At 39.8% G+C, this 27,767-nt stretch overlaps 1 protein-coding gene and 1 pseudogene across 2 annotated transcripts in view; one reads left to right on the forward strand and one right to left on the reverse strand.

Moving 5' to 3' along the window:
* Zranb3 (zinc finger RANBP2-type containing 3) overlaps positions 1-27,767 on the reverse strand; it is a 151,669-nt gene that overhangs the window by 60,735 nt on the left and 63,167 nt on the right. For both annotated transcript variants that reach the window (XM_021160555.1, XM_021160564.1), the window contains exons 4-8: positions 25,536-25,714; positions 21,448-21,679; positions 17,895-17,980; positions 2,529-2,700; positions 1,035-1,151 (exon numbers count right to left, since the gene is read on the reverse strand). In XM_021160555.1, the coding sequence (XP_021016214.1) occupies positions 1,035-1,151; positions 2,529-2,700; positions 17,895-17,980; positions 21,448-21,679; positions 25,536-25,714 (786 nt within the window). The remainder of the gene's footprint in view (positions 1-1,034; positions 1,152-2,528; positions 2,701-17,894; positions 17,981-21,447; positions 21,680-25,535; positions 25,715-27,767) is intronic.
* Positions 9,096-12,985, forward strand: LOC110309039 (annotated as a pseudogene).

Below are 27,767 nucleotides of genomic sequence, written 5' to 3' on the forward strand. Positions count from 1 at the left end.
CTAGAACAACAGGCTCTGAGCCATCTTTCTAGGCCCTATCTCTCTCTCTTTCTCTCTCTCTCTCTCTAAATTTCATGTTATATAAGGTATAAGTTAACAATTTACAATTAATAATCTATATTTATATCTATACGTGTCTCAGAACTGTGGGCTGGAGGGATGACTCAGTGCTTAGGATCACTAGTAAGTGATTTTACAAAGGACCCAGATTGGACTCCTGGAGCCTATGCTGGACAGCTCACAACCGTCTGTACCTCTACTTCCGGGGGACTGGATGCCTTATGGCCTCCGGGGCACATGCATGGACATAGTTCATATGAACATATGCAGACACACATTAAAACGCATAAAGAACCTCTTAGATGTGCTCTTCCCACGAAAGCCAAGCATGGTGGTGTACACCCTTACTCCCAGCACTCGGGAGGCAGTAGTGGATCTCTGTGAGCTCCATACCACCCTGGTCTATACAGTGAATATTCCAGGTCAGTATAGGCACCATAGTGAGACCCTGTCTCAAAACAATCCACACAACAAATAAACAAACCAAAACAAACAAAAAATCACTAACAATCTCAGGATTGAAAGGAATCACACTCAGTATTAAAAAAACTGTCATACTTGTCAAAACAGTAACATATGATAAGCTTATTGAATAGTCACACAGATTCAAAAACTCCCAACACTATTTAAATTTTGTGTGAACATGAGTGTATGCAACTCTTTAAACTCCATTATACAAGAGAAGATGATTGTCTCAACCTTTAAAAGGATTACTTGCAGGGATCATGAAGAGAAACCATGCCAAAAGCTAATAGAGAGAGCCATCTGTACATCCCTTAAGTAAGGTACACATGTGAAACTATATAAGGTAGTGGGTTCTTCCCACTGCCGTCTGTTTTCCAGACACTTTGGTTTTTCCAGAATAATTTAAAAAGGCAGTGACATGTTGTAGTATATTAGTAACCTATTGGACTATTAAAACACATTGAAAATTTTGTATGATGACAAATACATAAAGGCCCAACAAGGAGTACCTTGGCTATTGCAGTCTGTTTGAACATGCGCGTTATCAACCCCATAACTGTCTCCATGGCACCTGAATTTGGAGCTCTCATTAGTCTCTGCCATTCTTCAAAGCTGGCATTCAGTTCCTATGTGGGAAGGATTACCATTGTTTAAGAATACAGCATCAAGAACAGAACAATTAATCCAATCATGAATCAGGTCCTACTTCCCCCTTCTCTGTAGAGAAAGCTATAAAAAGAAAACTCCCAGAGATACCAAAGCACTCATTTAAAACCACAGCGCAGAGGCTGGTCACATGTCTGTGCTAATGACAAAAGACTGTGACAAGCTATGTCAAACCGTGAGTCAAACAATTGAAGCTTCCTCTTGAAAAATTGCATAAAGTGAAAGAAAAAAAAAAAAACTCTGAACATATCAGAATGCAAGATTGTGAAATTTTATTTTATAATAAGATATATTATTTAAACAAGCATAAGGATGAGAGAAATATTAGTTACACGAAATGTAATATGGCCATAAATTATTTCATTTTTCTCTCCAATGTTAAACCATCAGATAGAGAAAATAAGCGCATTCTTATTTAAGCAATGCTGTAGCGCCCAATGATTAGAGGACACTTATTTTGCTTCTAGGATTTAACAATGCAAACTTCTTGTCCACTCAGCCATGTCCAGATCAAAGTTTCAGAGACTGTACAGGTACCATATGTAAATATAGATAAGGTCAAGGGAAATAAACATTTGGGTTTCAGATGTGTTAAATATTACAGCCTGCAACATTATCAAAGGATTTCGGATTTCAAGAACAGAGCAACATTTAGGTTATTCTATACTAAAAGGCATTTATACTTTAAAAAAATCTTCATGTGTGTGATGTATGTGTATGTGTTCATGCATGCATGCATTCATAGGCTCTACAGCACATGTGTGTGAGGGGTGTCAAGGACAACCTAGGCTGTTGGTCTCACCTCCCCCGTGTTTGAGACAGGGTCTCCTATTGTTCCCTCCTATGCCCTGAAAGCTTTAGGGGATGCTCGAGTCTCTGCTCCCATCTCATTTCAGCAGCTGGGACTACAGATGCACACGTTATGAGACCAGTTTTACTTGGGTTCTGACATGCTCAAGTCAAGCCCTCACACTTGCATGGCAAGTATTTCATCAATGAGGCCACTGAGCCAGCCCCAGCTTCACACAGACACACACACACACCCCTGTGCATTTACATTATAGATACCATGAATCCTTCATACTAACTAGTTTGTTAAAATCCAAGTGATCTTCCTATATTCATCAAAAATACTGGAATCACTGGGAGCTGTATCTGTTCACAGATTTGATAATTAAAATCATCTTGTGCTTTTCCTGAGATGATATAAAACCAACAGTGGTTCTACGAATCAAGCCTGTTTTAAGAAAGTATGCTTTTCTGTGAAGTCTAATGCCCAATCTTTAACAGCATGATTCATAATGAAGTAAGCCTTTCACCTAAAGATAGGCTCTCACCTTGACAGCTGCTGGTGGAAGGTCAAAGGGGATGCGCTGTCTGACTTTCGGGGGCAGCTGGCTTAAAACTTCACTCTTTAGTCTTCTGATCATTATGTCATTTAGGAGCTGGTGAAGCTCACTAAGGTTTGATGCCCCTCTACAGTCCCACTGACGCCTTTTGCCGAAGTATCTGTTAAGACAAAAAACACAAACAGCAAAGCTAGAGCTAAATGTTACAGGAGGAAATCCATGTATGTGGTATGTCCTTCCTGTTAATAATAGGAGCAAAACGACACCCTTTACTGTTATTTCTGAATGAAAATTAGTTTCAGAAAGCCAATCCAAGGGGCCAGAGAGATGGTTCAGTGGTTAAGAGGGCACACTGCTCTTGCTGTGGACCTCAAGTTTGGATGCTAGCATTCACATTTGTAACTCACATTTGTAAGATCTGACGGCCTTTGAAGGAAAATCCCCACTTTTAAAAAAATGTAAAGGAAAAATAAAGCTACCCAAAGCAGTGAATGTTGATTCACAATTGCAATTTTGCAACTCCACTACTCAAGGGACTAAGGCAGGAGAATCACTGGGCAGGCATTCGACCGCTGAGCCCCAGCCCAGCCTGATAAGTTCACGTCATTGAAGTATTTTGATTCCTTCAATGTTCATATATTCATACTTACCTTAAAGATTTGTATACATATTAAACAGGGAAATATGGTGGTAGTGGCACATGCCTTTAGTCCCAGCACTTGGAAAGTGGATCTCTGATTCTAGCCCAGCCTAGTCTACAGAAAAAGTTCCAGGACAGCCAGAACTACACAGAGAAACTATGTCTTAAAACAAAACAAAACAAAACAAAACAAAACAAAACAAAACAAAACACTGGGAAAATGCTTTCCAATAATTGATTCTGTCACATATTTTTCCATTTATTACACTAAGTACATCTGACCACATCATTAACAAAGCAACCTAAGACTCCAAACTGCCGACGTAGAAAGAAGTTAGAAGGTGTCTTAGTTAGGGTTTCCATTGCTGTAAACAGACACCATGACCAAGGCAAGTCTTATAAAAAACAACATTTAATTGGGGCTGGCTTACAGGTTCAGAGGTTCAATCCATTATCATTAAGGTGGGAGCATGGCAGCATCCAGGCAGACATGGTGCAGGCAGAGCTGAGCTGAGAGTTCTACATCTTTATCCAAAGGCTGCTAGTTAGTAAAGACTGACCTCCAGGCAACTAGGCTGAGGATCTTATGCCCACACCCACAGTGACACACCTACTCCAACAAGGCCACACCTCCAAATGGTGTCACTCCCTGGACCATCACAGAAGGGCTCTTTAATTTTGTTCTTAGAATGAAATATATGAATTAAAATGGACTCTTTGCATACTATCTGATCCCAGGACACGTTCTGTAGGTGTAGCTAGCTGGATGTTCGCTGATAAGACTGTACCCAGATAGGTGCAGGTACAGGTCTTATCTGCCTCCTGTAAAGGACCAATATACGTGTTTCAGAAGGGCAGATGTCTGAGAACTTTTGTTTGTTTTGTTTGTGATTCTAGGGATTGAACACAGGGCCTCGCACATGCTAGGCAAGTCTGTCCTTAGCCTGAAGTTTGAGCGATCTACCATCAGAATGGCATAGCACAGTGTTAAGTGTTATGAGGAGGCTTCTCTATTCTTCCTGGAGACTATGTACCACAGAAAGAGGCATGAGCTATTGCTTCCTGGGTTTTACCTCAAGCTACTGTAAGCTCTATGCTTGGCACACTGAAGCATGGATCACCAAAACTGTTTCTCACTGCAGTCTCCCTCTGCCACACCTCCTTTCAGCAGACACTCCGAAGCCAGAGGTGGCGCTTACTCTGAAGAACACTGGAGGCTTGGAGGTAGGGTGGGGTGGACCTGGGAGGAGTCAGGGCAAGGAAAGGAGGATGAATACATCAAAATACATTGTAGGCACACAAAATACTCAGAGAGCAGAAATATTCCATTAAAGCGCGTGGGGCCGGGAGTGGTCACACTCCTTTAGCCAATACTACCACTTAGGAAGTAAAGGTACTTTGAGACCAGCTGGGTCTATGTCAGGAGTTCCAGGCAAGTAAGGCCTGGAAAGGGAGATCCTGCCTTAAAAAAATAAGTATTCTTAACCTGAGATTTGGGAAGAGAGGGGAAACGATGAACAGGGGCCACCACCCATCAACACCTGGTTATTTGCCATTCTATTTGATAGTGGTTATATATAACTTTTGTAAAATCCTATTTATGTGGGAGGGGGGCATATGAGACATGGTACTTGTGTGGAGGTCAGTTCTCTCTCATACCATGTGGGTTCCTTACCTGCTTAGCCATTGCACCAGCCCAATTATTCTATTTTTCAAAACAGCCCTATTGAAACACAATTTATATTCCCATACAATACACTCTAAATAAATGAGTTTGAGGGCAGCCTGGGCTACATGAGCCACTTTGGAAAAAAAAAAAGGAAGGGAGGAAGAAAACAGAAAGAACCCAAAAAGGAAAAAAAGAGGAAAGAAGGAAGAAAAAAAGAAAAAGAACTCTCCCATACCCTAAACAAACACTACTTAACTGTCTTTTTTTTTTTTTTTTTTTTGAGATGGGCTTTCTACAGAGTCCTGCCTATCCTGGGCTTAAGAGTCCTTGTCCACTTTCTGCCCCTGTCAAGTTGCCTGCTGACTCTTATTTTGAGTGGAACTACACTTCATGCTCCTTTAGGGCTTCCTTCAGTAAACACTGGTTTTAAAATCCCTTTGTGCAGCAGCATTCACGTATCTTTCACCCCTTTTAGTGTCTGAATAAAACTCCATTGTACAAACAGACCACAAGTGTCTTTAGCCATTTTCCCACCGAAGGCCATCTGGTTTGTTTCCAAGTTCTGTGTTTTACAGATAAAGCTGCTTTAAGCACGCAGGAAAAGGCTGTGAAAGTCATACACTTCCACTTCTCTTGGGTATATGCTAGGCACAGGATGACTAAAACAGGAACTTTGTACAATTCCTGAAGGAATGACTAGGTTTCGAAAGCAATTTACACAGCTATCAACAGTGTAGGAAGGAAGCCAGGAGCATCCTACATGACAGATCCAGCAGTGGTATACATAGTTACAATTTCTCCACATCCTGTCTGTCCTTGTCATCGGATCTTCTGTGTCTTGCCAAGTATAGAGTATCTCTCTTATAGTTTTGAATTGTACTCTTTGGTGACTGATAGAAAGCATTTTTAAGATATGTTTGGTGGTAATTATATATCATTTACTGAGGAATGTCTATTCAAATCACTGCCCATTTCAATTGAGTTGGCTTTAGCACTGAGTTCTAAGAGCTATCCACATTTAAACACATGGCATCTATCAAGTACACAATTTGCAAATATTTTTCCCATTCTGTGAGTAATCCTCTAAAGGTACCAAGGCTGTCCTCAAACTTGCAATCCTCCTGCCTTAGCCACCTAAGCACTGGGACTTACACCAGATGGAACCTCGGGATCAAAGTCGGGCCATCAGGCTTGGCAACAAGTACCTTCACCATGTGGGTCATCTTGCCAGCCCTGGATATCTATTCTTCAATAACTACCATATTGTCATGATTTATCAGTACAACAGAGCCTTCTAACCAATTTTTCTTTTTAATGTTTAGGTTTTTTTAGGTCTCTTAAAATTCCATACAAAATGAAGCCTGATATGGTGCTACACACCTTTAATCCCCATACTCAGGAGGCAGAGGCAGGCAGATCTCTGAGTTTGAGGTCATCCTGTTCTACAGAGCAAGTTACATGCTGGACAGTAGGAGTAATATGGAGAAGAAACCCTGTCTCAATGACACAAGACAAGACAAAACAAACAAAAATCCATATAAAATCAACTTGCAAAAAGACATCGGTCCCAGTGCTGAGGAGGAGAGGCAGGACTGCTGCAATTGTGAGGCCACTACTCTACGTAGTGAGTTTCAGCCTAGTCAGGAGGACACAATCTTTATCTCAAAAACCAAAACAAAGTAAAAGAAATAAGGCAATAAGAGTCTGCAGGGCATGGTAACTGACTGGATATTGGCATTAAGTTATAAACTTTCGGACATTTTTATTTTTAGTATCTATCTATTTACTTATTTATTTGTGTGTGTGTGTGTGTGTGTGTACACATGGGGCACATGTGGAAATCAGAGGTCAACTTCTGGGAGTCGGTTCTCTCCTTCCATCTTTATGTAAGTTCTAGGAATCATACTCAGATTGTTAAGACTGTGTGGCAAACACTTTACCTATCGAGCCATTTCCTAAGTCCATAGGTGCATGTTAAAAAACCCAGTCTGGAAATACTATTCTGTACCAAGTGTCTTATCCATTTTAGAGAGTAGATGGTACCCATCAAATGTCACTAACTAAGAGAAGTGAGCTCTCAATTTATTGCCCTAAATTTTCCTTCTTTCAGTGGATTCTTCTGTATTCATGATCACAAAGCTTAGCTCCTTGTTCCTATCCACATCTTTGCTTATCATTTATTTTTGAGGGCAACCAGCCAACCTGATTGGAGAATTTCTCTCCTCTCACCCAAAAAAGCATCTTTTTCCAGCAGTAGATATCATTACCGAAAGCCAGAACTAGAGAAAATGCAGAGACTGGGGTGGCCAGCCACAACTGATACATTGAAAACACAACCCCAACACCTGAGAGGGCTTGGAACAATTGTGAGAGACAGACAACCAGGAATTCTGTAAGGCTGTGTCTTCTATATATGACAAAGAAATTACAGCCATGAAATCTCAACAGTATGGCTGCCCAAACAAGACCTAACCAATGACAGCACCAGACACACCAAAGTGGATGGGGAAAATCTCACTGGGCCCCATCCTTAGATGGAGAACTACAGGCACTGCTGAGTGAGGGAGAGCTAGTCCTTCCCAGGGAGGAGCCCCTAAATGATTATTCAATACCCAGTGGTAAGCCCTATAAGCATACACATAGAAGCAACATCAGACTTTGAAGTTGTACTTGGGTATTTATTTGTTTATAATGCATTAGTGTGCCTTCGTCTTTCTTTCTCCTTCTCTCCTCTCTCTCTCTCTATATATACACAATAAATATATGAATACATAAATATATAAATACAATTTTGTGTGTGTGAGTGTGTGTGTAACAATAATGATTAGAGGAAAAGGAGCTCATGAATTTGAGAGGGAGCAGGGAGGGGGCATGGGAGGAGTTGGAGGAAGAAATGATGTAATTACATTTTAATTAAAAATAAATTAAAAACACACAAACAAAAGATATATTCTTTAGCTTGTACATCATACCGTGATACTTCCAGTATATATCTGATAATCAGCAATGATGGCGAACATTGTGGGGTAGGAAAGGGCTGAACGGTCTATTTACTATGTACTATTTTCTTCCCGATTTTAATTTCTTTTTAACTTATATATACAAGCATAAAAAATTTGGGCTGAAGAGCAGCAGTTAAGAGTACAGACTGTTTTCCTAGGGCCAGTGTTTGATTGCTAGAACTCATGTTGGGCAGCTCATAGCCACCTGTAACTCCAGCTCTAGAGGATCTGAAGCTGTCTTCTGGCCTCGGAAGCCACTGTACTCATGTGCACACACCAGCCCACAGAAACACATATAAACACATAATTAACAATAAAAAAATCTTATGAAAACATAAAATCTTCATATGAACCGAGTACCATGTACAAGCACCATTTTTTACTACTTGCTTTTAGCAGCAAAAGGTGAGGCTAGGAAAAAAAAATAGCAGTATGCAGCTATGCAGAGAGAAAGAGTGTGGCCAAGGTGCACGTGCTAATCTCTGCAGGCCATGCAGACGCAGAACTGGGCTTATACCCGTTGCAGAGGTTCTTCGTGTATGTGAAGAATTGTCTTTGTAGCATTCACAGGCTTCTTCTGGGACAGCAAGGGAGCAAGGGAGCGCATATACATTTTGTTTCAGAAACTATCCCCTGCCCCACTCAGTCCTCTCTTTCCCTGCCTCCCTCTTTCCTGGTGATTTTTCTTTTTTTTAAACCACTTAAAAGACAGGGACTCCTGTAGCCCCAAGGTGACCTCAAGTTCAGTATGTATGTACCAAGGATGACCTGTCAGTTGATCAGACTACAAGAGTACCTCAATCAAACCTGATTTCAGAAATAACTTTTTGACTAGCACATGACATTTAGCTACTGTTTTCTAGATTTCATATATATATGAAATTTAGAAAAGTTATATGTATATATAACTTTTTACTTGTTCTTTATGAATTTCACATCATACACCCCAATACCACTCACCCCCCTGTTCCTTTGTATCTGTCCTCTGCTCTTGCAACCTCCTCCCTGTGCTCTTCCAAATAAAAATTAAAAAAGAAAAGTAAAGCAAGAGAACAGCAGCAGCAGCAAACCTCAGTGTTCCGCAGTGTGCCCTTTGTCCACATATTGCTTGTAAATGTTCACTGCAATGAGTCATCGGTCCGCTTCGAGGCCTCTGGCTTCTGCCACACTATTAATACTGGATCCTTACTGGGACTCCTCACTAATATCCTGTTGTTGCCCTGGGTCATGGAGAGCCCGTGGCTATGGTTCTGGAGGACCTGCCCCTTCACACACTCCTGCAGTTCACAGACGGGGTAGATGTTGGGGTGAGCCAACTCAAAGCCCTGGATCTGGGCCTGGGTGGGAGCTGAGTTGGTCAGCCTGCCAGCTCTCCTGCACCCACACCACCAGGGCCAGTTCTCCAGCTCTGCCCAAGTTAGCTCATCAAAAACCGCACAAGGCAGGGCTCAGGGTCAGCTCTCCTGCTCTCCTGCCATCAGGGCTGGCTCACCTACACCCAGGCCATCAGAGCCAGCCCAGAGCCATAGTTTAAAAGAATTTTTTTTTATTAAAGCAATACATACATACAACTTCAAAAACTAAATGAAAAGACTTCACACAATGTGGTAACTTTGATGTATGTTCTTGGCTTCAAAATCAGGCTGGATGAAACATAAAGAGAAAACAAAAGTTTGCCTTTGGGGCTAAGACAAGACAAATATCTCTGCAGCCCAGAAACAGAAGAAAAGTGTAAAGCAGGCAGGGCTGAAGTAATAAATCTAATCATAGGAGATGAGGGCTAAGAACTTAGGATTGTAACAAGGAAGTGTTGTTATACAAGTTTATGACACAGTGAATTTTCTAGAAATTATAAGTGATCCTCATTAAAAGGGATGTCGTACATGTTGCTGAAACTCAACTCAGAGTACTTTGCTGGTGTGGAAAACCATGCTGCTGACCCCGAAAGCACGCTGATGGCTAAGCTGTGATACACATAACCGTAATTTTATTAACAACTATCTGAACATATTTGTAAAATACTGGCTATCATCTGAACACAGCTGTAGAATGTTGGTCACAATTTTAACACATCTGTAGAATACTGGCTACCATCTTATCACAGCTGTGGAGTACTGGCTACCATCTTCACACAGCTGTGGAGTGCTGGTTACCATGTGAACACAGCTGTGGAGTGCTGGTTACCATGTGAACACAGCTGTAATATATTACTTCCATATAAACAGCAATATCCACAATTCTATACACACCACATTTTCATCAATTTTATGATTTATATTTCTCTAATTTTATATCTGTGGAAATTACAGATGTGTAACAGTTTAACTTTGGTGGTATATAAAATAATAATGTATTATATCACAATTGATGAAGTTTTAGATTTCATATAACCATAAATGTAAACTTCTTTATCACACACATTTTTTTTTTTTTTTTTTTTTAAATTTTTCGAGACAGGGTTTCTCTGNGTAGCCCTGGCTGTCCTGGAACTCACTTTGTAGACCAGGCTGGTCTCGAACTCAGAAATCCGCCTGCCTCTGCCTCCCAAGTGCTAGGATTAAAGGCGTGAGCCACCATGCTCGGCTTTATTATACTCATTTTTAAATTGTGTTCTAATGCAGTCTTTTCCTATTCACATATTGATACCGAGGAACATGTTATAGTTCCCTTAAACTTTATTTCTCTCTACATTATGGTGGATTCTTTATTTGAAATTACATATGGATATATGTGGCTATCCCTATGAATTTCTTTCCAGTGCAACAAGGGGCTATTGTCTATTGATTATGATAAGAAGGCATTAGGACAACAGGGCTGAGAAATACCGCTCGCTCTACAACACCAGGCTTTCTCCACTTACAGCTACTGTGCAATAGGGTTGAGTAAGGACAGTCTAAGGATGTCTGCATTTATGGAAAACATTGACTTGTTAATTAGTACTCTTCTAAGTGGACAGAGCACAGGTCCAGGTGGACTAACTCTTATGTCCTACCAAACACTTCAGGAAGAAGCTATCCGAGCTGTCAGGAAGACAGCTCAGTAAAGTGCTTGCTGTATAAGCATGTGGACTGGGCTTTGGTCCTCAGGACTCGCTGTTACAATTCTACATACAGCTTTTCCTTTGGTGACACGACGACAAAAGCCTAATTCCCTTAACCTGTGATAGGTCTTTACATATGGACTTATTCCCCTAAGGTCTTCTCTCAAATTCCAATAAGCTTTGTGAGATGGGACACTCTCACTTGTTTCTGTATCAGTTGCAACCCTAAAATAATGTCTTAAATATAGCAGGCAATCAATAATGGCATTAGTGGAGCTGGATGTGAAAGTCTCTCATTACTCTAGTTGCCCTTTCTCAGATACGTTACATTTTTGTTTGTTAAAATACTCAAGGAACAAGGATGACAGCAGCAGACATGCTAACATGGAAGGAGGAAAGCTCTGGGCTTCAACCTTAGACAAAAAACTACAGGCTACCAAGGACTGCTGAGAGTGGGAGACGTGGTCATCCCAGGGAAGAGCACACCAACTGGTTATCCAATAGCAAGTGGTCAGCCATGAAAACATACACATGCCAGTAACATCATATGGACTGAAGAGGTTGTACTCATATTTAGGAATATACACACACAGCAAAAACTAAAGAAAAAGAAGCCCTGAGTTTGAGGGTTGGTGATGGTAGATGGGAGGTAATGAGGGAGAAAGGGGAAAGAAGAAATGATGTAATTATAACATAAAAAAAAAATTAAGTTAAAAATGCTTTTTCTTTTCTGTCTTTTTTTAGTTTTGTTGAGGCAGAGTTTCTCAGTGTATCCTTGGCTATCCTAGAGCTTATTGTGTAGACAAGGCTAGCCTCATACTTACGGAGAACCACCTGCTACTGTCTCCTGAGTACTAAGATTAAAGATGTGTCTCACCACTGACAGGTAGGGACAATGCTTCTTGAGAGATGACTTAATTCCGATCTATCCTTGTTCTTCTTGTCCTATGAGCCTCTAAAGTCTACTCCCAGCACCCCATTTTCACAGCCATAATCTTGCCTGAACCAGCTCTACCTGGAACACTAAAAACTTCTGCGCTCGGAGGCGGCTGAGAGATGGCTCAATACTGAATAGAGCTTTCCGCTCTTGCAGATGACACAAGTTCCTTTCCTTCCTGTGTCAGATGGCTTTCAATCACCTGTAACTGTTGTAACTACAGTTCCAGGGAATCACTGTCTCTGGCCTCCGAAGGGATCAGTACTCATGTGCCCAACATATACATAAGTTAAAATAAATCAAGAAAAACTGTGTTTTAGAAAATGGTTCCCTTTCTGCTCCAGCCACGTGGCTTGCCTTCTTCTCTACTATCTGCCAAGATAGTGCTGGACCCTGCAGGACAGCATCTCAGACATGCTGTACAAGATGTTCTGATCCAAAACATGGGAGGAAAGGACAGAGAGAGGTGTTCTCAACAAGTTGAAGATCTTACTACACGTTGCAAGGATGCCACAATCCTGTTAGTAAAATGTCAGAAAGAATATTGACGTTCCTCCTATGGGGCTACAAACCCCTTCAGCTCTTTGGGTACTATCTCTAGCTCCTTCCTTGGGGATCCTGTGCTCTGTCCAATGGATGGCTATGAGCATCTACTTCTGTATTTGTCAGGCAATGGTAGAGCCTCTCAGGAGAGAGCTATACCAGGCTCCGGTCAGCAAGCTCTTGTTGGCATCTGCAATAGTGTCTGGGTTTGGTGGTTGTTTATGGGATGGATCCCCAGGTGGGACAGTCTGTGGATGGTCATTCCTTCAGTCTTTGCTCCACACTTTGTCTCTGTAACTCCTCCCATGGGTATTTTGTTCTCCTTTTTGAGAAGGACTGAAACATCCATATTTCATTCTTCCTTCTTGAGTTTCATGTGTTTTGCAAATTGTATCTTGGGTATTCTGAGCTTCTGGGCTAATATCATGTGTGTTCTTTTGTGATTGGGTTACTTCACTTAGGATGATAGTCTAACATTGAAACAATGTCTAACTGCTCACAATAATAATTCAGCCTTTTATGAAAGAATACAGACTGGAATATCTTAAGGAAAGGGAAGAAAAATGGGAAACCCTACTGAGGAAAAGCTCCAGAAGCCTCCAACAAACATGTAGGCAAATATTTAGGTGAGGCAAAAACCTCTGTATGTATGGAAACCATTTATAATGTCAACCACTGACTGGAAGTAATAGACAGAAACAATGCTTACTTTATCCTTGTTGTGAAAATACTGATATTTTATGAAATAAAAGTCTTTAGGAGGAGAAACTAAAATAATAGTTCCAGTTTCCACTCATTCTTTTATGGCACCTGTTCTTTCACCCCATTCTCTCCCCTTCTCACTACAATGCCCCAGGCAAGTGCTGCCTGTTTTCCTTGTCCATATCACTATCCCCTTCCCCTTCCTGTTCTCACACCTGCCTTGCCCATGCTGATCTCTGAGTCTTCCCAGGATAACTAAACCTCCCTGTCTTTCAGACCCTAGATCTATCTAAGTCGATACCAAGCTCCCAATACAAGTCAGATCTGACTCTAGGCAATCTTCTGGGATATACCACATTGCTGTGGAAATACATCACTGAGAACACTGGCTCCACTACTAATCTGTTTATGATCAAATGGCTACTCAGCATCGCTAGTAAGCCTGTGGTACTAATCTCGCCATCTTAGTTCCTATCCTGCAGAAGTTTAGATCACAGCAACTTTCAAATTCTTAACCCCCTATTTCTTCATTTCTTTGAACACAATAAACTGCCTCTCATAAAAAATGTCCTGAGATGCAAGCCCTGTCACTCTAGACCTGTCACCTATGGTTACAGGTCCAATAATATGCCACTTCTCGATGCAAACTCCCTCACTGAAACCATACTACAATCTCAATAATACACCACACAACTATAAGGAATAGTTATTTATATACTATACCAAATATTTATGTAGAAAATGGTCAATATTATAAGGGACAAAAATGCTAATATTTTTAATATAATAATCTCTTTTTCAAAAAATATGAATTTGTTTACTCTTCTGTTAGTTTTGGACCATATAACAATATAGCCCTAAAAACAAGGAAACTTGTAAGTCTGACTGATCACACATGACCATGCCACACTTTATAACTTTACAGTGCAGAGGCTAAAAAAAGAGGTGGAGAACATTGGTGAATGGGTACAGAGGTTTAGATTAGGGTGACGAAATGTGCTAGAAATGAAAAGCTTTGTTTTACAACAATATGAATGTATCTAAAGATACCAAATTATATACTTAAAATGGTAAAATAGTACGTTTCCTTACGTATTTCTATTGCAAACCAATGCCTGCAGAAGACACAGAGAAGGGAAAGACACCCACAATGTCTTCCTATTACATTCTGATGAAGAAGACTGTAATTTGACTCCTACCTAGCCCTATCTTTATCTAACTCCTGACTAACTGTTTTTGTCTAGAGACCTTGGTTTAGCTCAGAATATTCAGCTGAATATTTAGTTCCTCAAGGGCACAGTGGTCTCTCTTGTTCCGGTTTTAGCATATAGAATTTCCACTTTCTGAAAAGGAAAGGAATATATTTACTCACTCACAGGATGCTTCTGACTGTCTTGACTGGTTCACATTGGTACACCCGGCCATCAGGCCTTTCCCTTCCTCTTCCATCCTCACATGACATTCATCTATAAATACCTGGTTAGTGCCAGACGTGACAATTCAGTGAAAGCTTGAATCATTTTGATCCCGAGAGCATGAAGGCTTATACATTTTGGCTGAATGTATGTCTGTGCAGCACAGGCATGTCTACTGCCTGCAGAGGCCGGAGGAGGATGCTGAATCCTCTACAACTGAAGTCATAGATGGTCATTTATTGTCATGTAGGTGCCAGGAATCGAACCTAGCTCCTCTAGGAGAGCATCCAGGACTTTTAACCACTAAGCCATCTATCTAGCCTCCTAAAAATAATTTTTGGACAAATGGATTAATTTAAAAAAACAAGCTAGAGGTAGTAGGTGGGATAAAATGACCTCATACACCAACTCAGTATAGGATGGTTCAAAATCAGAAGTCTTTCCAAACACAAAGACAGAATTTATGTCATGTCTTACTTAACTATTCCTCAAACATACCTTGAGTGTTCAGTATATTAACTATTTACTTCAGAACTGAGCCATGTGCTCACGGAATAGACAGCCCTGTATTTAGCCAGAGGAAGAACAGTAAATGACACAGTGCTGGAGAAGATATGGAGGTGAACAGGACCCTGATTATGCTGATAATGGACATAACACCTTGAGTATATAGTATCAAGTAGCATTTCACCGTCTCAAGAAAATTTAGACAACCAATTCTCCTTAGTAGAACTGGCATAGAATTTTATGTGTTCCCACACAAAAAACTGAACCCAGGGCCGTGTCCATTAAGTGTTGTAGATGGGCCTGGTGCTGTTCTTGTGAACCAATCCCCTAATGAATAAAGGATCCAATCACTGGGCGAATAGGTGGGACTTCTGGGTTGGACAGAGGAAGAGAAGGAGGAGGAGAGAGGTAGGTCTGTTGGAACGGGGATAGCATGAGGGTAAGATGTAGCTGCTAGAGTTTCACTAGAGGAATCAGATCTAATAGGGCTTACAAGAGAGGGTTTTAGTTGTTGCACCCAGAGATTGAGTTACCATTGTTTCTGAGCTAAGTTTGTGTGGTGTTTTTCTTCTTGAAGTGATTTGACTGGGTTCCAGAGAGAAGGTACCGCAGCAAGGTGCGTAGATTTGCCTGATGTATGCCACAAAGGCCATGGGGTGGGGGATTTGAAGCATTGGCATGGTAGCGACTCGCCAGTGGGAACCAAGTGAGCTGGGTGAGATGTTTCAGGACCTTCCGGGCCAGAGAGTCTCCACCAGATAAGAACAGGCCAGCTAGTCCCCTGGGGCTGAGAGTAGCCGGGCATAGTGCTGGAACCTGTCAGTTCATTATTTTAAATAATAATAATTTCCCACAACACATAAGACGCAAGCACAATTTCCCCAGATCTTCTTGGGACACTTTTAAGTTCTAAGCACAATGTAAGAGAGGAGAGATTTGTCTTCCCAAAGCATATTTTTGTTTATAGTTCAAGACAGTGCCTCACTATGTAGCCCTAGCTGGCCTAGACTTCATTGTGCAGACCAGAATAGCCTCAAATTCAGAGATTCACCTGCTTCTGCCTTCCCAGTGCTGGTATTAAAGGCTTGTGCTATCACACCTGGCTCACACGATGCTTGGCCGGGTTATTCACAAGTCTTCCTTTTATAAGCACTAGAACATTTATTAAAGGTGCCACTTCTGAAGTCTCTCATGTTGCCAAGAAAAATGTGGAAAAATATAAAAGAAAATAGAAACTGGGGTAAGCAATTTAACCCCAGAAGGTGCACAAGGGTCTAAGTGGGCTCTATACCTTCTCTCACGTAACCACTGTCGATCAATTTATTCACTGTGCTTCATTCTCCAGATCTTATTTGTATTTATAGCTACCTCTAAATAGAATTCACTAGAGTGACTACCATGTGGCATTCTGAGTAAGGGTACTCTGCTTGAGTAATCTCTTTTCTCTGTGCCTCTCAAATCAAATGGGGTCTGTGGTGTTTGGTTACTTAGGCCCTAAGATCGTTTGTTCTTCAGATTCCATCTGCATTAGCATGCTTCTTTAGGCTGTTACTCGGGAATTTAATAAACTTTTTAAAGACAAAATGACATCTTGATCGAGCACTTTACTTAACTTTTATTTTGAATGCAGCATGACATTTTAAATATAAAATATGGGTCTAGGATGGAATAACGATCCATAATTTGCATTCTCTAAAATTATAGTGTGAAAATGACACCTTTCCAGAATAAAAACACTGTGGAAGAAAATATAGCATCCCACAGCCTAACTTAAAATGCCAGGAAATGCCTTGATCTGAATCAAAGCTTATGGAACCACAGTGCTTTCAAGGTAAAGAAATAAAGGATTAGAAAGACTTCAGAAATGGATGTAGAAGAAAACACCTTCAAAGGGCTAGAGAGGGTGCAGCCCTTACACATACATGAGGTTCTTGCAGAGGACCTCAGTTTGGCTACCAGAACCCTTGCTGGATGGCTAAACCTCAGCTCCAGAAGATCTGATTCCCCTGGTCTCACCTCCATGGCTACCTGCACTCACAAGTGCATAGACCTATTCACAGACATTCAGATGTCCACATACTTATAAAGAAAGAAAACGCCTTTGAGAAGCACAATGCTGATCTTGAAACGACTAGCAAGCAGGAAACAGAAGACAACCTACGCCATCACACATTTCACAGAGATGAAATATTTCTCTTCGAATACTAGTTATACTCATAAGTGAGGTGCACACTTCTGCTCTCATATGACAGATATTAATCAAGAAACAGACTGTAGGACAGACACACAAATTAAACATTGAGCCTGAGATTTCAAAAACTCAGGCACAGTCTTTCTCTGTGCCTCCAGCTGGTGGATCAGGTGTAAGCTTTCAGCTCTGTAACTCACTCCTGCCGGTCTGCTTGCTGCTACCTTGTTCCCACCATGAGTCACTGTAAGCAAGCCCTTAATTAAATGTTGTCCTCCATAAGCTGCAATGGTAATGGTGCCTCTTCACAGCAATAGAACAATAACTAAGACATCACTCTAACACCAAAACCTGGCTCATCTAAACCTGACACCCCACACAGTCAAATGGAAAGCAGGACAACACACCTCCATGCATATACTCAAGAATAGACATATTTTCTTCCAGCCTTGACATGGATGAAAGCAAGTCTAGACTCTAATAATTCACCTGCTTTACTTCCCCAGTGCTGGCATTGAAGGCACGTGCCACCATGCCTAGGTATTTCTTTTACATTATACGTAGGTTACCCAGACAGGGCTTTACTTTAAGGAATTCTTCCATAGGTGCAACAAGTTTGAAAACCACGGAAATAAGGAATGGCTAACAATGTTTAATGTTTAGAGTTTTAAATATGTCCAGATAAAGGCTTATGGAGAACGGTCATCTTACCTGATATGTGCATTGCAGTATCTTTTAGCATACTCAATCCAAGTTCCAAATTTTTGTGGGAAAAGAGCCTCAATCTGCATGAAAAGCTGTAACAATACAAATATTCTCAATTACAATATTCTTAAGTAAGTTATTAGGATGATAAAAGAATTTAATAAAAATGGTAACAGGCATAAAAGTAAAAATGCTTCTTCCTCAAAGACTTTCCTTCTTTTTCACATCCACACTATCCATTCTTCAAGGATAATAATTTTCTTTTTCTAAATATAACATATATATACACACACATACACTCACAATTTAAAAAAGATTTCTCTCTAGCCCCTGTATGTATATATGTATGTATACACATATAGACAATCATAATATTATGGTACAACTAAAATCTTATTGTAAAAACATCATAGGCAACTTTTTCTTTTAGTTTTAAGTCGTATATAAGCAATGTACTATAATAATAAAGAATCCTTAAAAGGATGAATAACCATTATTGTGTCTATGTGATAAAAGAGTCAAACAGATGCCTGATTCTGAATGAATAGGCTGTTTCTGTCTTTTAAGCAGTTATAAATATTAGTAATTTCACAATTATGTTTGTGTATCCATGCTACACATGAGTACTAGCGATCTGTTCATCTATCTATCCACCCGCTTACATGTATTTGTTTGAAATGAGGTATTTATGTAGTCATTATATACCTGGCTGGCCTCAAACTTCCACCCTCCTGCCTTTACTTCCAGAATGCTGGGATTAAAGGCATGTGCTACCAGACACATTCAAGCTGCATTTTCATTGGATGAATTTCATATGTTATAACTTTAGAGATAAACAGTTGGTGTGAGGGGTAAAGCACAGAGCCTGAGGCATGGTAGGCAATTGCTATACCATTAAATCTAATCTCGGGTGCATGGAACATGGCATGCATGTTCTTTTCTTCTCTTTGACATATATATCTCTGTGTGTACTTGCATGTTCATGTGGTAGCTTCTGCCATTGGTGTCTTTTTTAATCATTTTGTACTTCATGAATTGAGTGAGTCTCTCACTGAACCTGCATTTCTGCTGGTCTGGCTTGCCAGCTGTTGGGGGATTCTTTGTCTTCCCCTCCCCCACTGGGATTATAGCCTGCTGCCACAACTGCTCAGCTTTGATGTGGGGTCCTGGGACTTGAACTGCCCTCACATTTGTGCATTAAGTATTGTACCGCTGTGCTATCTTCCCAGCCTAGATGTATACTTTGAATACTATGTAAATTTGCCACTTGGACCAATAGTATCCTTGTGTAATTTTTCTTTTCATGACCCTGATAGGCTGCACACAATAACAATTTACTGTCAGGTTTAATAGGCTCTTTAACATAATGGTTTTATTGATATGATTAATATAAAGTTCACTCTTCAAGTATGAAATTCAGTGGCTTTTAGCACAGTCACAAAGTTATATATCAACCACTACTATTTACAAAAGGTTGTTACCATCTTAAAAAGAAACCCACCTCCATTAGTAGTCAAAGCCCTCTTCCCTTCCCACCAGGTCCTGGCAAGCACTAGCTATTTTCTACTTTCATGAATGTTTCTATTCCTAGTACTTCATATTAAAAAAATCATCCCCAGTACAGCCCTTTGCTGTGTGCACCTGTGTCAACATGAAAACAAAGATTTTCAATCCACAACCTAAATTCCCAGCTAGAAAGGGAAGAACAAATTAAATGAAAAGGCAAGCACCAAAAAAAAAAAAAAAAAAAAAAAAAAAAAAAACGCTATAAGCATTTTGATGAAAATAAAGGAGAAAATAGAGAAAATCAGCAAACACAAGTCTGTTCTAGGGACAATCAGTAACACTGACTAGTTAGTGGTTAGTTAAGGAGTGAAACAGAAGCCTGCTAAAGTCAGGAATACGTGAGGATTATCACCACCATCACAGAAATACCAAGTATTAGAGAATGATACTATAAGCAACAGTGTGCCAGCAAATCAGATTCCTTAGATCAAATGGTCAGAAAGAACTAAGAGTGTCTGAAAAAGACACTCTGAACACGTGACTGTTCCTAGACTAAGTTCCTCTGGTCTATCTAGATACCTCACCTGGCCTATAACAGCCTTTAGTTTGTTTCTACTTTCCAAAGTGGAGCTACCAAAGTAAAAAAGAACTATAGAAAAATTCTGCAAGGGAGTATAAACAGATCTCTAAAGGGAGCTCACTGGCCAGCTAGCCCAGAGAAATTGGAGCTCCAGGACCAGTGGGGAGTCCCACTTTAAAAAAAGAAGGTAGCTAGCAGATAAGAAAGACAGTAGAAATTTCTTCACAAGTGCAGGGTTTTCTCTCTCTCTTCTTCCCTCCCACCACTCTCTCTCTCACACAACACACAAACGTATATGTAAATGTAACTTTTATTCTCCTATAGTAATTGTTGTCTCTGAGGCTTATTGCCTCTATCTGCTAACCTAGGCCTAGTCCTGGAAGCTTCTAGTTTCTGTACAATCTAATCGAGGCCTACAATGTTTTCAGCCCCTGAGACTTACTACTGAATCAGCTCACCCCTTCTTAGTTCTTTCTGATCTCTGGGTGGCTGATTCAATTCAGTTGTTCTGGTTCAAACTCCTCTCCAAAATGACTGATTCACACTGGCTCCTCTCAACTTCTGACTGAATTGCCCTGCTTGGTCTCAAACTAACTCCAGAACAAGTATTAATCTTCTGGCTCCTTCTCATTCTCTGGCTCATTTTGTCTTAACATATGTCTAGCTTGTTCTCTCTCTGCAACATGTCTCTCTAAAACTGTCCCAGTAAAACTGTCTCCTCTCACTTAAATCAGCTCTCTTTCCTCTCTGTTCTCACGAGAGTTGGGCATATCCTACTCTGTCAAACCTTTATCTGATTTGTAACTTTGTCTGCAACTCAACTGGGCATCACTTTCAAACATGGGTGTTTCCTCCTACAAACTAACTTTACCTCCATTATGTGGGATGAAAGGTGTACACTGAGAGTGTGTGTCTGCATTCCAGTCACAGTAATGACACTGCTTGATTAAAATCTCCCTCATACACACACAGACAGAGTAGATCAAATTTCAACCTTAAGATGTTTTTACACAAACTAGATAAAGTAAGTAACAAAAGAGCAAATGTGAACAACATTACAAATATGTACTAAATAGATTTAATAATAGCTGGGTTAAAACACACCTTTAATCCTACCACTCAAGAGAAAGAAGTAGGCAGATTGATATGAGTTTGAGGTCAGCCAGAACTACATAATAATACCTTGGGTCAAAACAAACAAACAAGCAAATAAAAGAAAGAAAAAAGAAGAAAAGAAAATAAAGAAAAAGAAACCTTATAGTAAAACTTTTAACCATATTTGTAAATATGGCTAAGACTTCAAAATAGACAGATTTTTAAAAACCCAGTCATAATAAAAAATTGTTTAATCATTGATCGTGCCCTGGAAATTTCCAATGCACTCTTCTGGCATTTGAGGCATCTGACTTTAAAAATTACCAAGTGAAGATAGATTCAGTTTTCCTATTACTTAGAGCATAGCAATCCTCGTACCTCCTCAGGCCTTCCCAGAGCTGGGGTTCCTGTAAGAAGAATGGCTCTCCTGGCCTTCTGCACCATGGGCAGGAGAATCTTGCTGCGGGCAGCAGTTCTGGACTTCATGTAGTGTGATTCATCCACTATCACAACCCTGAAGTTCTGGGTGTTCAGTGCATCCAGCAAAGTCTCCGCATCTGTGGTTAAGAGACCGTAGCCCAGAACTGTCACTCTGCTGCCCGGGATTCTCCTAGAAAAGGAAACCCGCCTGCTTAAAAAATGTCGTAGCAATAAACGGATGGCAAAGAAAACAACACTCCTGGAGGAAAAAAGGAAAGGGGTAAATATAAGAAAAATAAGAGATGGTTCTTCTGCTAAACATTAACTACTCACAGAGTTCAGATTTTACAGTTCTCAAATATGTTAAGCCAAGACTCAGAATTCTGGTCAAATGGTTGGCTTTGGGAGATTTTGAGAACTAGAAAGCCACCTTTTTTTTTTTTTAACTAGGACAAGAATGTTTTCAACCATGCATTCATTTTCAACCTCGGTGATGGTGGAATTTTGTCAGGACAGGACCTAACAGAGATGTGCACTATGCGTTCCTGGTCTTTTCCATCTGATGCAGCCCTGAGGCACTGTGGAGCTGGAATGCTGTAAAAGGTTAGAAGGACCCTCCCCATACACACAGGCCAGTGAGCTAAAATAAAGTGTTCCTTTCAGCTTTAGTTCCTATCATGAACTGTTCCCATACGCTGGCTCAGTATGTATGAGCTGGGTGAGGGAAGGATGACAAATCACTCTACTCCTAGTGTAGAATGCAACAATGACACAAGCTCTTGAATGTGCCACTTTTGCATTTTCTATTATCACCAAAGGAATAATACAAGACAGACTTCATCTGCGACTTTCTTTTACTTGGCATGTGTGCTTGTATACATGTAGGGACATGAATATGTGAAGGTATACACCTGTTTATATGCATATGGATGCCAGAGGTGGAAATGAATTATCATCCTTCAAAGATCTCTTTCCACATATTTCCTAACACAAGGTCTCTTGCTGAACCCAGAGCTCTCTGATTTGGCTAGTCTAGCTAGCCAGCACACCTTAGTGCACCTTGGTTTTTTCTCTACAAGTCGAGGGTTACTGGCATGCTAACATGAAAGCCCAGCTTTATGTCATATTCTTTCTCCTCCTCTCTAATGCAGAAAATAAAGGTAAGCCACCATGCTCACCCACCATTTACATTAGAGCTGGGGTTAGAAATACTTTACCCGCAGAGCCATCCTCTCAGCCCTCACCCCATTTTCTACCCTCCAGGGAAGAAGGGAAAAGTCCTAACTCATGAGTTGCATTTGAAGGCTTGGCTATATCTAATTAACACAGAGAATATGGTTTCCTCCACGTGCTCAGATAGCAGAAGAACCTGTAGAAGAAATTATGGACTTAGTATTCTGAGCTAACTAGGGTATCCGATGAGGAATGTCCACCAGATACTGGTGTTGAGTGTCACTGCAGCCATCTTGGTGGTTTCTATTCTGACACATCAGGAGTGGCTGATCGTTCAGGACCAGCTGGCACTCTGAGTAATCTCTATATGTAGTAAATATACATGGCCACATATCTAAAACTACTTCTTAAAGGACACTGAAGACATCAAATCACTTTTATGTCCTGGGCTAACATCTTCCAAAAAAACATATACTCCTGGGTTGTGGTCCTATCTAACATACCCCAAAGATATAGAAACAAAAGCCACTGCCTCTAGTTAGTCATAAGAGTGTTACTTCCTAAAAGATAATGAAAAGATTACCTAATGATAAAAAGACGATAGGGAATAGATTTTAAGAAAATGTAAATGTAGACATTTAAATAACATATAACTAACAAAAAAGTTAAGAAAGCCATAAAAAGTCAACATTCTCCAAATGTATGTCTTTTTAAATTTATGCAGTTTTCTGGAGAAGTAATCTATTCATAAGAATTGCCTACATTTTATTATAATAATGTAAATAGGGCCTAGATTTTCTTGGATCCATACATTTGAATGCTAATGTATTAGGTCTCCAAGGTTAAGAGGTAAAACAGCCCATGTCAATTCTGTCACTCCTTCTTTGGGAAAGCTGATGTTATCTTTAAACACCATTTATATTCACAGTATTAGATAATACAGTTCAGAAAAATATTACTGAGGATGCTCCAAGAACTAACAGATACTTAATACTTATTTCTGGTAATGTGTTACTTTTAAAGCCCAGAAAATGATTATTCTGTGTCACGCTCTCCACCCCCATCCCCAGACAAGGTTTTTCTGTGTCGCTTTGGCTGTCTTGGAATTGGCTCAGGAGACCAAGCTAGCTTTGAACTCAAAGATCTGCAAGTGTCTCCCTTCTGAGAGCTAGGATTAACGGCACATGCTGCCTGGCTCCCCTGCCCCTTCTGAGACAGTGTCTAGCTGGGTAGCCCTTGCTGGACTGGAACTCACTATGAAGACCAATTTGCCTTGAACTCACAGAGACTGCCTGCTTCTGCATCTCGAGTCTTGGGATTAAAGGTATGTGTCTTTGGAAACAAGATAATTTGCATCATTCAACTATATATTCTACACAATAACATTCAAATAGATTGACTTAGTCCAGTGGCTACAAAGCAAAATGAAACAAATGAAAACGTAAAAAGTATTATAATACATTTTTAGAACAAGGACTATAAATAATTATCAAAAAAACCCAAATGTTTTCAAGATTTAAAATATCAAAATTGGGGGCTGGAGAGATGGCTCAGGGTTAAAAGCACTGACTGTTCTTCCAGAGGTCCTGAGTTCAATTCCCAGCAACCACAGAGTAGCTCACAACCATCTCTAATGGAATCTGATGCACTCTTCTGGTGTGTCTGAAGACAGCTACAGTGTACTCATATAAATAAAAAATAAATAAATCTTTAAAAGAAAATCAAAATTGTATATTAGCCCAATAAAATCAACCTGTTAAATTGAGTCATACATAAAACTATCATATTTCTAACCTGGAAAGAAAACTATGTCGGGATTGTTAATAAAAGCTTACACAATTTTAGTCTTGAAAAAGTAATGAAATTTATTTTTGAACCATACACTAATTCATTTTAAGTATATTTAAGGCATATAGAAATTATTTTTTCTTATTTTTTATTATTTAAATGCATTTTATACATCAAACATATTAAAAATATTGAGTAATTTGAGAATAAAATAATACATAAAAATTTGTTCAACTTTTATATTCATATCCTTTCATACCCTAAAATATCATTAATAAATATTTAATACTATCCATAACTGAGGATCATATATCTAATGTTGAATGCTAAATTGTTTGAAAACATACAAAATATTCTTTGGGAATTAAGCATAGTAAAAGAGTATAAAATATTAAAAATGAATCATTAAGAAATATATTCAAGCTGGGTGTGGTGGCACACGCCTTTAATGCGTGCACTTGGGAGGCAGAGGCAGGCAGATATCTGAGTTCGAGGCCAGCCTAGTCTACAGAGTGAGTTCCAGGACAGCCGGGCTATACAGAGAAACCCTGACTCGAAAAACCAAAAAGAAGGCAAAAAAAAAAAGAAATGGCAAGCCAATGAAATGCAACCCCTGTGTCAGAAGAATCAGGTGGTATATATGAATCTTATATATGAANCAGAGGCAGGCAGATATCTGAGTTCGAGGCCAGCCTAGTCTACAGAGTGAGTTCCAGGACAGCCGGGCTATACAGAGAAACCCTGACTCGAAAAAAAAAAAAAAAGAAAAAAAAAAAAAAAAAAAAAAAAAGAAATATATTCAAAAGCTCTTATATATGAATCAGGTGGTATATATGAATCTTATATATGAATCAGGTGGTAACCTGATTCATGCCTTTTAAAGTACGTATATTTTACATTAACTTTAAAAGTGTACTGTAGGTAAAACACACCCTCTTCTAATGATGGCGGCTAGTATTTCATTCAAAGTACAAATAAAATGCATCAAGCCCTGAGTTTTCTTATTAGTACCAAAAAGTCAAAAGCAAACCAAAATATGAGAACACATATTTTTTTTTTCATTAAGACAAATAAGTTCTTCTTACCCAATGTCAGTTTTGTTCATGACGACATTGATTTCCTCTGGTTCTAGCTCTGGGATCCATTTTTCTAGTTCTTCTATCCAAGGGTATCTTAGAGATGAAGGGACGACTATCAGCAGGGGCCACTCCTCTTTGTAGAAGTAAGCAATTGCAATCGCCTGGATTGTCTTTCCTAGACCCATCTAAACAATGTTTGCAAAAAGTATGTTACAAATAAAGCCTATATATCCTGAAAGAAATCATCAAATACTAAAAAGTATTACATTAATTAATAATTTTAATTAATAATTTTATTATACCAATTATGGTTGATAAATATTCAAGATCATTAGGAATGTTAAGTGTCTATACTATTTAAATCAATTTTTGTCAATTATAATTAAAGACAGATGATCCCTTGGTGGAAATACTATAGTTTTTCCTTCTTGAGACCTTAAGGACAAATGCTTTACCTACCTGTCACAAAATCATGTTACTTAAAAAGTAACTGTGAGCCATACACATTTTCCAAAGAAAAAATAAGATAGAGAGGTCGAGTTATCTAAACTGCAGCTAACTGATGCAAAATGAAGAAGATTCCAGATTTGTGTTGTCTTCCCTCTGACCATCTCCACCCAGTGCTAAGCTCTTTCCATGGGAAAGAAAAGGCTCCAAAATGAACGGTTATAGAGCTCTTCTCCTCAACAGTCAGATACTGGAGACAATCCAGATGTGCTTCATCTGGGGCCTTCCAGTCACATGTCTAACCACAGATGAACAGCAGTAACCTGTAAGGGGTAGTGTGGCCCTGCTGCAGAGCTCCTCCTGCTCTGCGAGGGGCAGGCACTGGGGTCAACCACCAGCAACTCAGGCCCTGGTATTTTTTTTTTAAGGAGCTAATTATTGCTTTTTATGATACTACTTACATATCACCAAGGGAAAGACAAAACTACAAGGACAGACACTGGGTCAAGGGTAGTCAGAGGAGTAGGCAGAGGGGAATGGCACCTTTCAGGGCAGAGCTGCGCCAGACTTGACTTCAGTGTAGTGACTGCACATACCTGTCAGAGGTAAGGGACTGTGCAGTAAACACAGGGGTCAAATGGGCTGGAGAGAGAGCTCGATGGGTAACAGCACTTGCTGTGTAAGCAAGAGGACCTGAGGTTGAATTCCCAGCACCCATGTAAAATATCCAGGCACATCTATCTATACATGCCTGTAATCCCAGTGCTAAGAGGCAGAGATGGGTACAAATAGGGAGCTGGCTGGCCAGCCTGCCTAACCAAAAAAGTGGAAAGATTCAGGTTCACTGAGAGATTTGTTTTAAAGACAGAGACTGACAGAGCACAACACTAGACATCTTCTTTTGGCTTCCACGAACACACACAAGTGCATACACACATATGTCATACACACATAGTATGTTGAAGAAAACGAATCAGTGGGGAACCGAGCAGCATTCAGAGAATTCTTTTTGCAAAAGCAGGCCTGGACTGAGCTGGTGCTTTGCAACATCTGGCCCATAACTGCAGATGGTCTGAGCTTCACGGCTGAGGGGAAGTTTCAATGCTTTCAGGCATGTCTTTTGAAGCAGGATCCAAATGGGCAGTTTTTGCAATGCATCTGTATCCTTAAGATAGTTTTATGTTTATTTTCTCAACTTAAGGGATTTAGCTGGGGCTTGCAGAAATACAAAACCCGAATTCGGCATTTCTAACTTTGTTAGAAGCAAAATTCCAATTTATCTCTATATAATCCTAGAGCCTGTAGACAGAAATTGCTATCTAAGCTTCCATAAAGCAAGACAGGAGTCTGACTACATTAGGTGTATATTAAAGGTAATAAATGTGTAACATATATTTCTGTTTCTCTTTCAACTGTGCTGCTCTCACACATAATAATTAAAACTTAAAAAGAGAACATTTACAAAATAAAAAACATATTAATCAACCTAGGTTATTCATCGGGGGAAATTCCACCTCAATGGTCCTTACATTTACAAAGAAGAAATAACTATAGTAAACAGTTGTGAAGAAAAACAATAAAAGATACAGGCTTTGCTTGACAGACTATTCAAAAGGAAAAGAAAGAAAAAAAAAAAAAGACAGAAACCTAAAAGAATAAGTTTCAAATGCTGAGTGAGATTACAGAAAAGAGACAAAAGGCAGCTAGGGATTTTAGCAAGTCTATTGTAGAGATCTTGTTTATGAGTTTTTCCTTTAACTGCTGCTATTAAGAAGAATCTTGATTACATCA

Source organism: Mus caroli, chromosome 1, assembly GCF_900094665.2.
Source record: "Mus caroli chromosome 1, CAROLI_EIJ_v1.1, whole genome shotgun sequence".
NCBI lineage: Eukaryota > Metazoa > Chordata > Mammalia > Rodentia > Muridae > Mus > Mus caroli.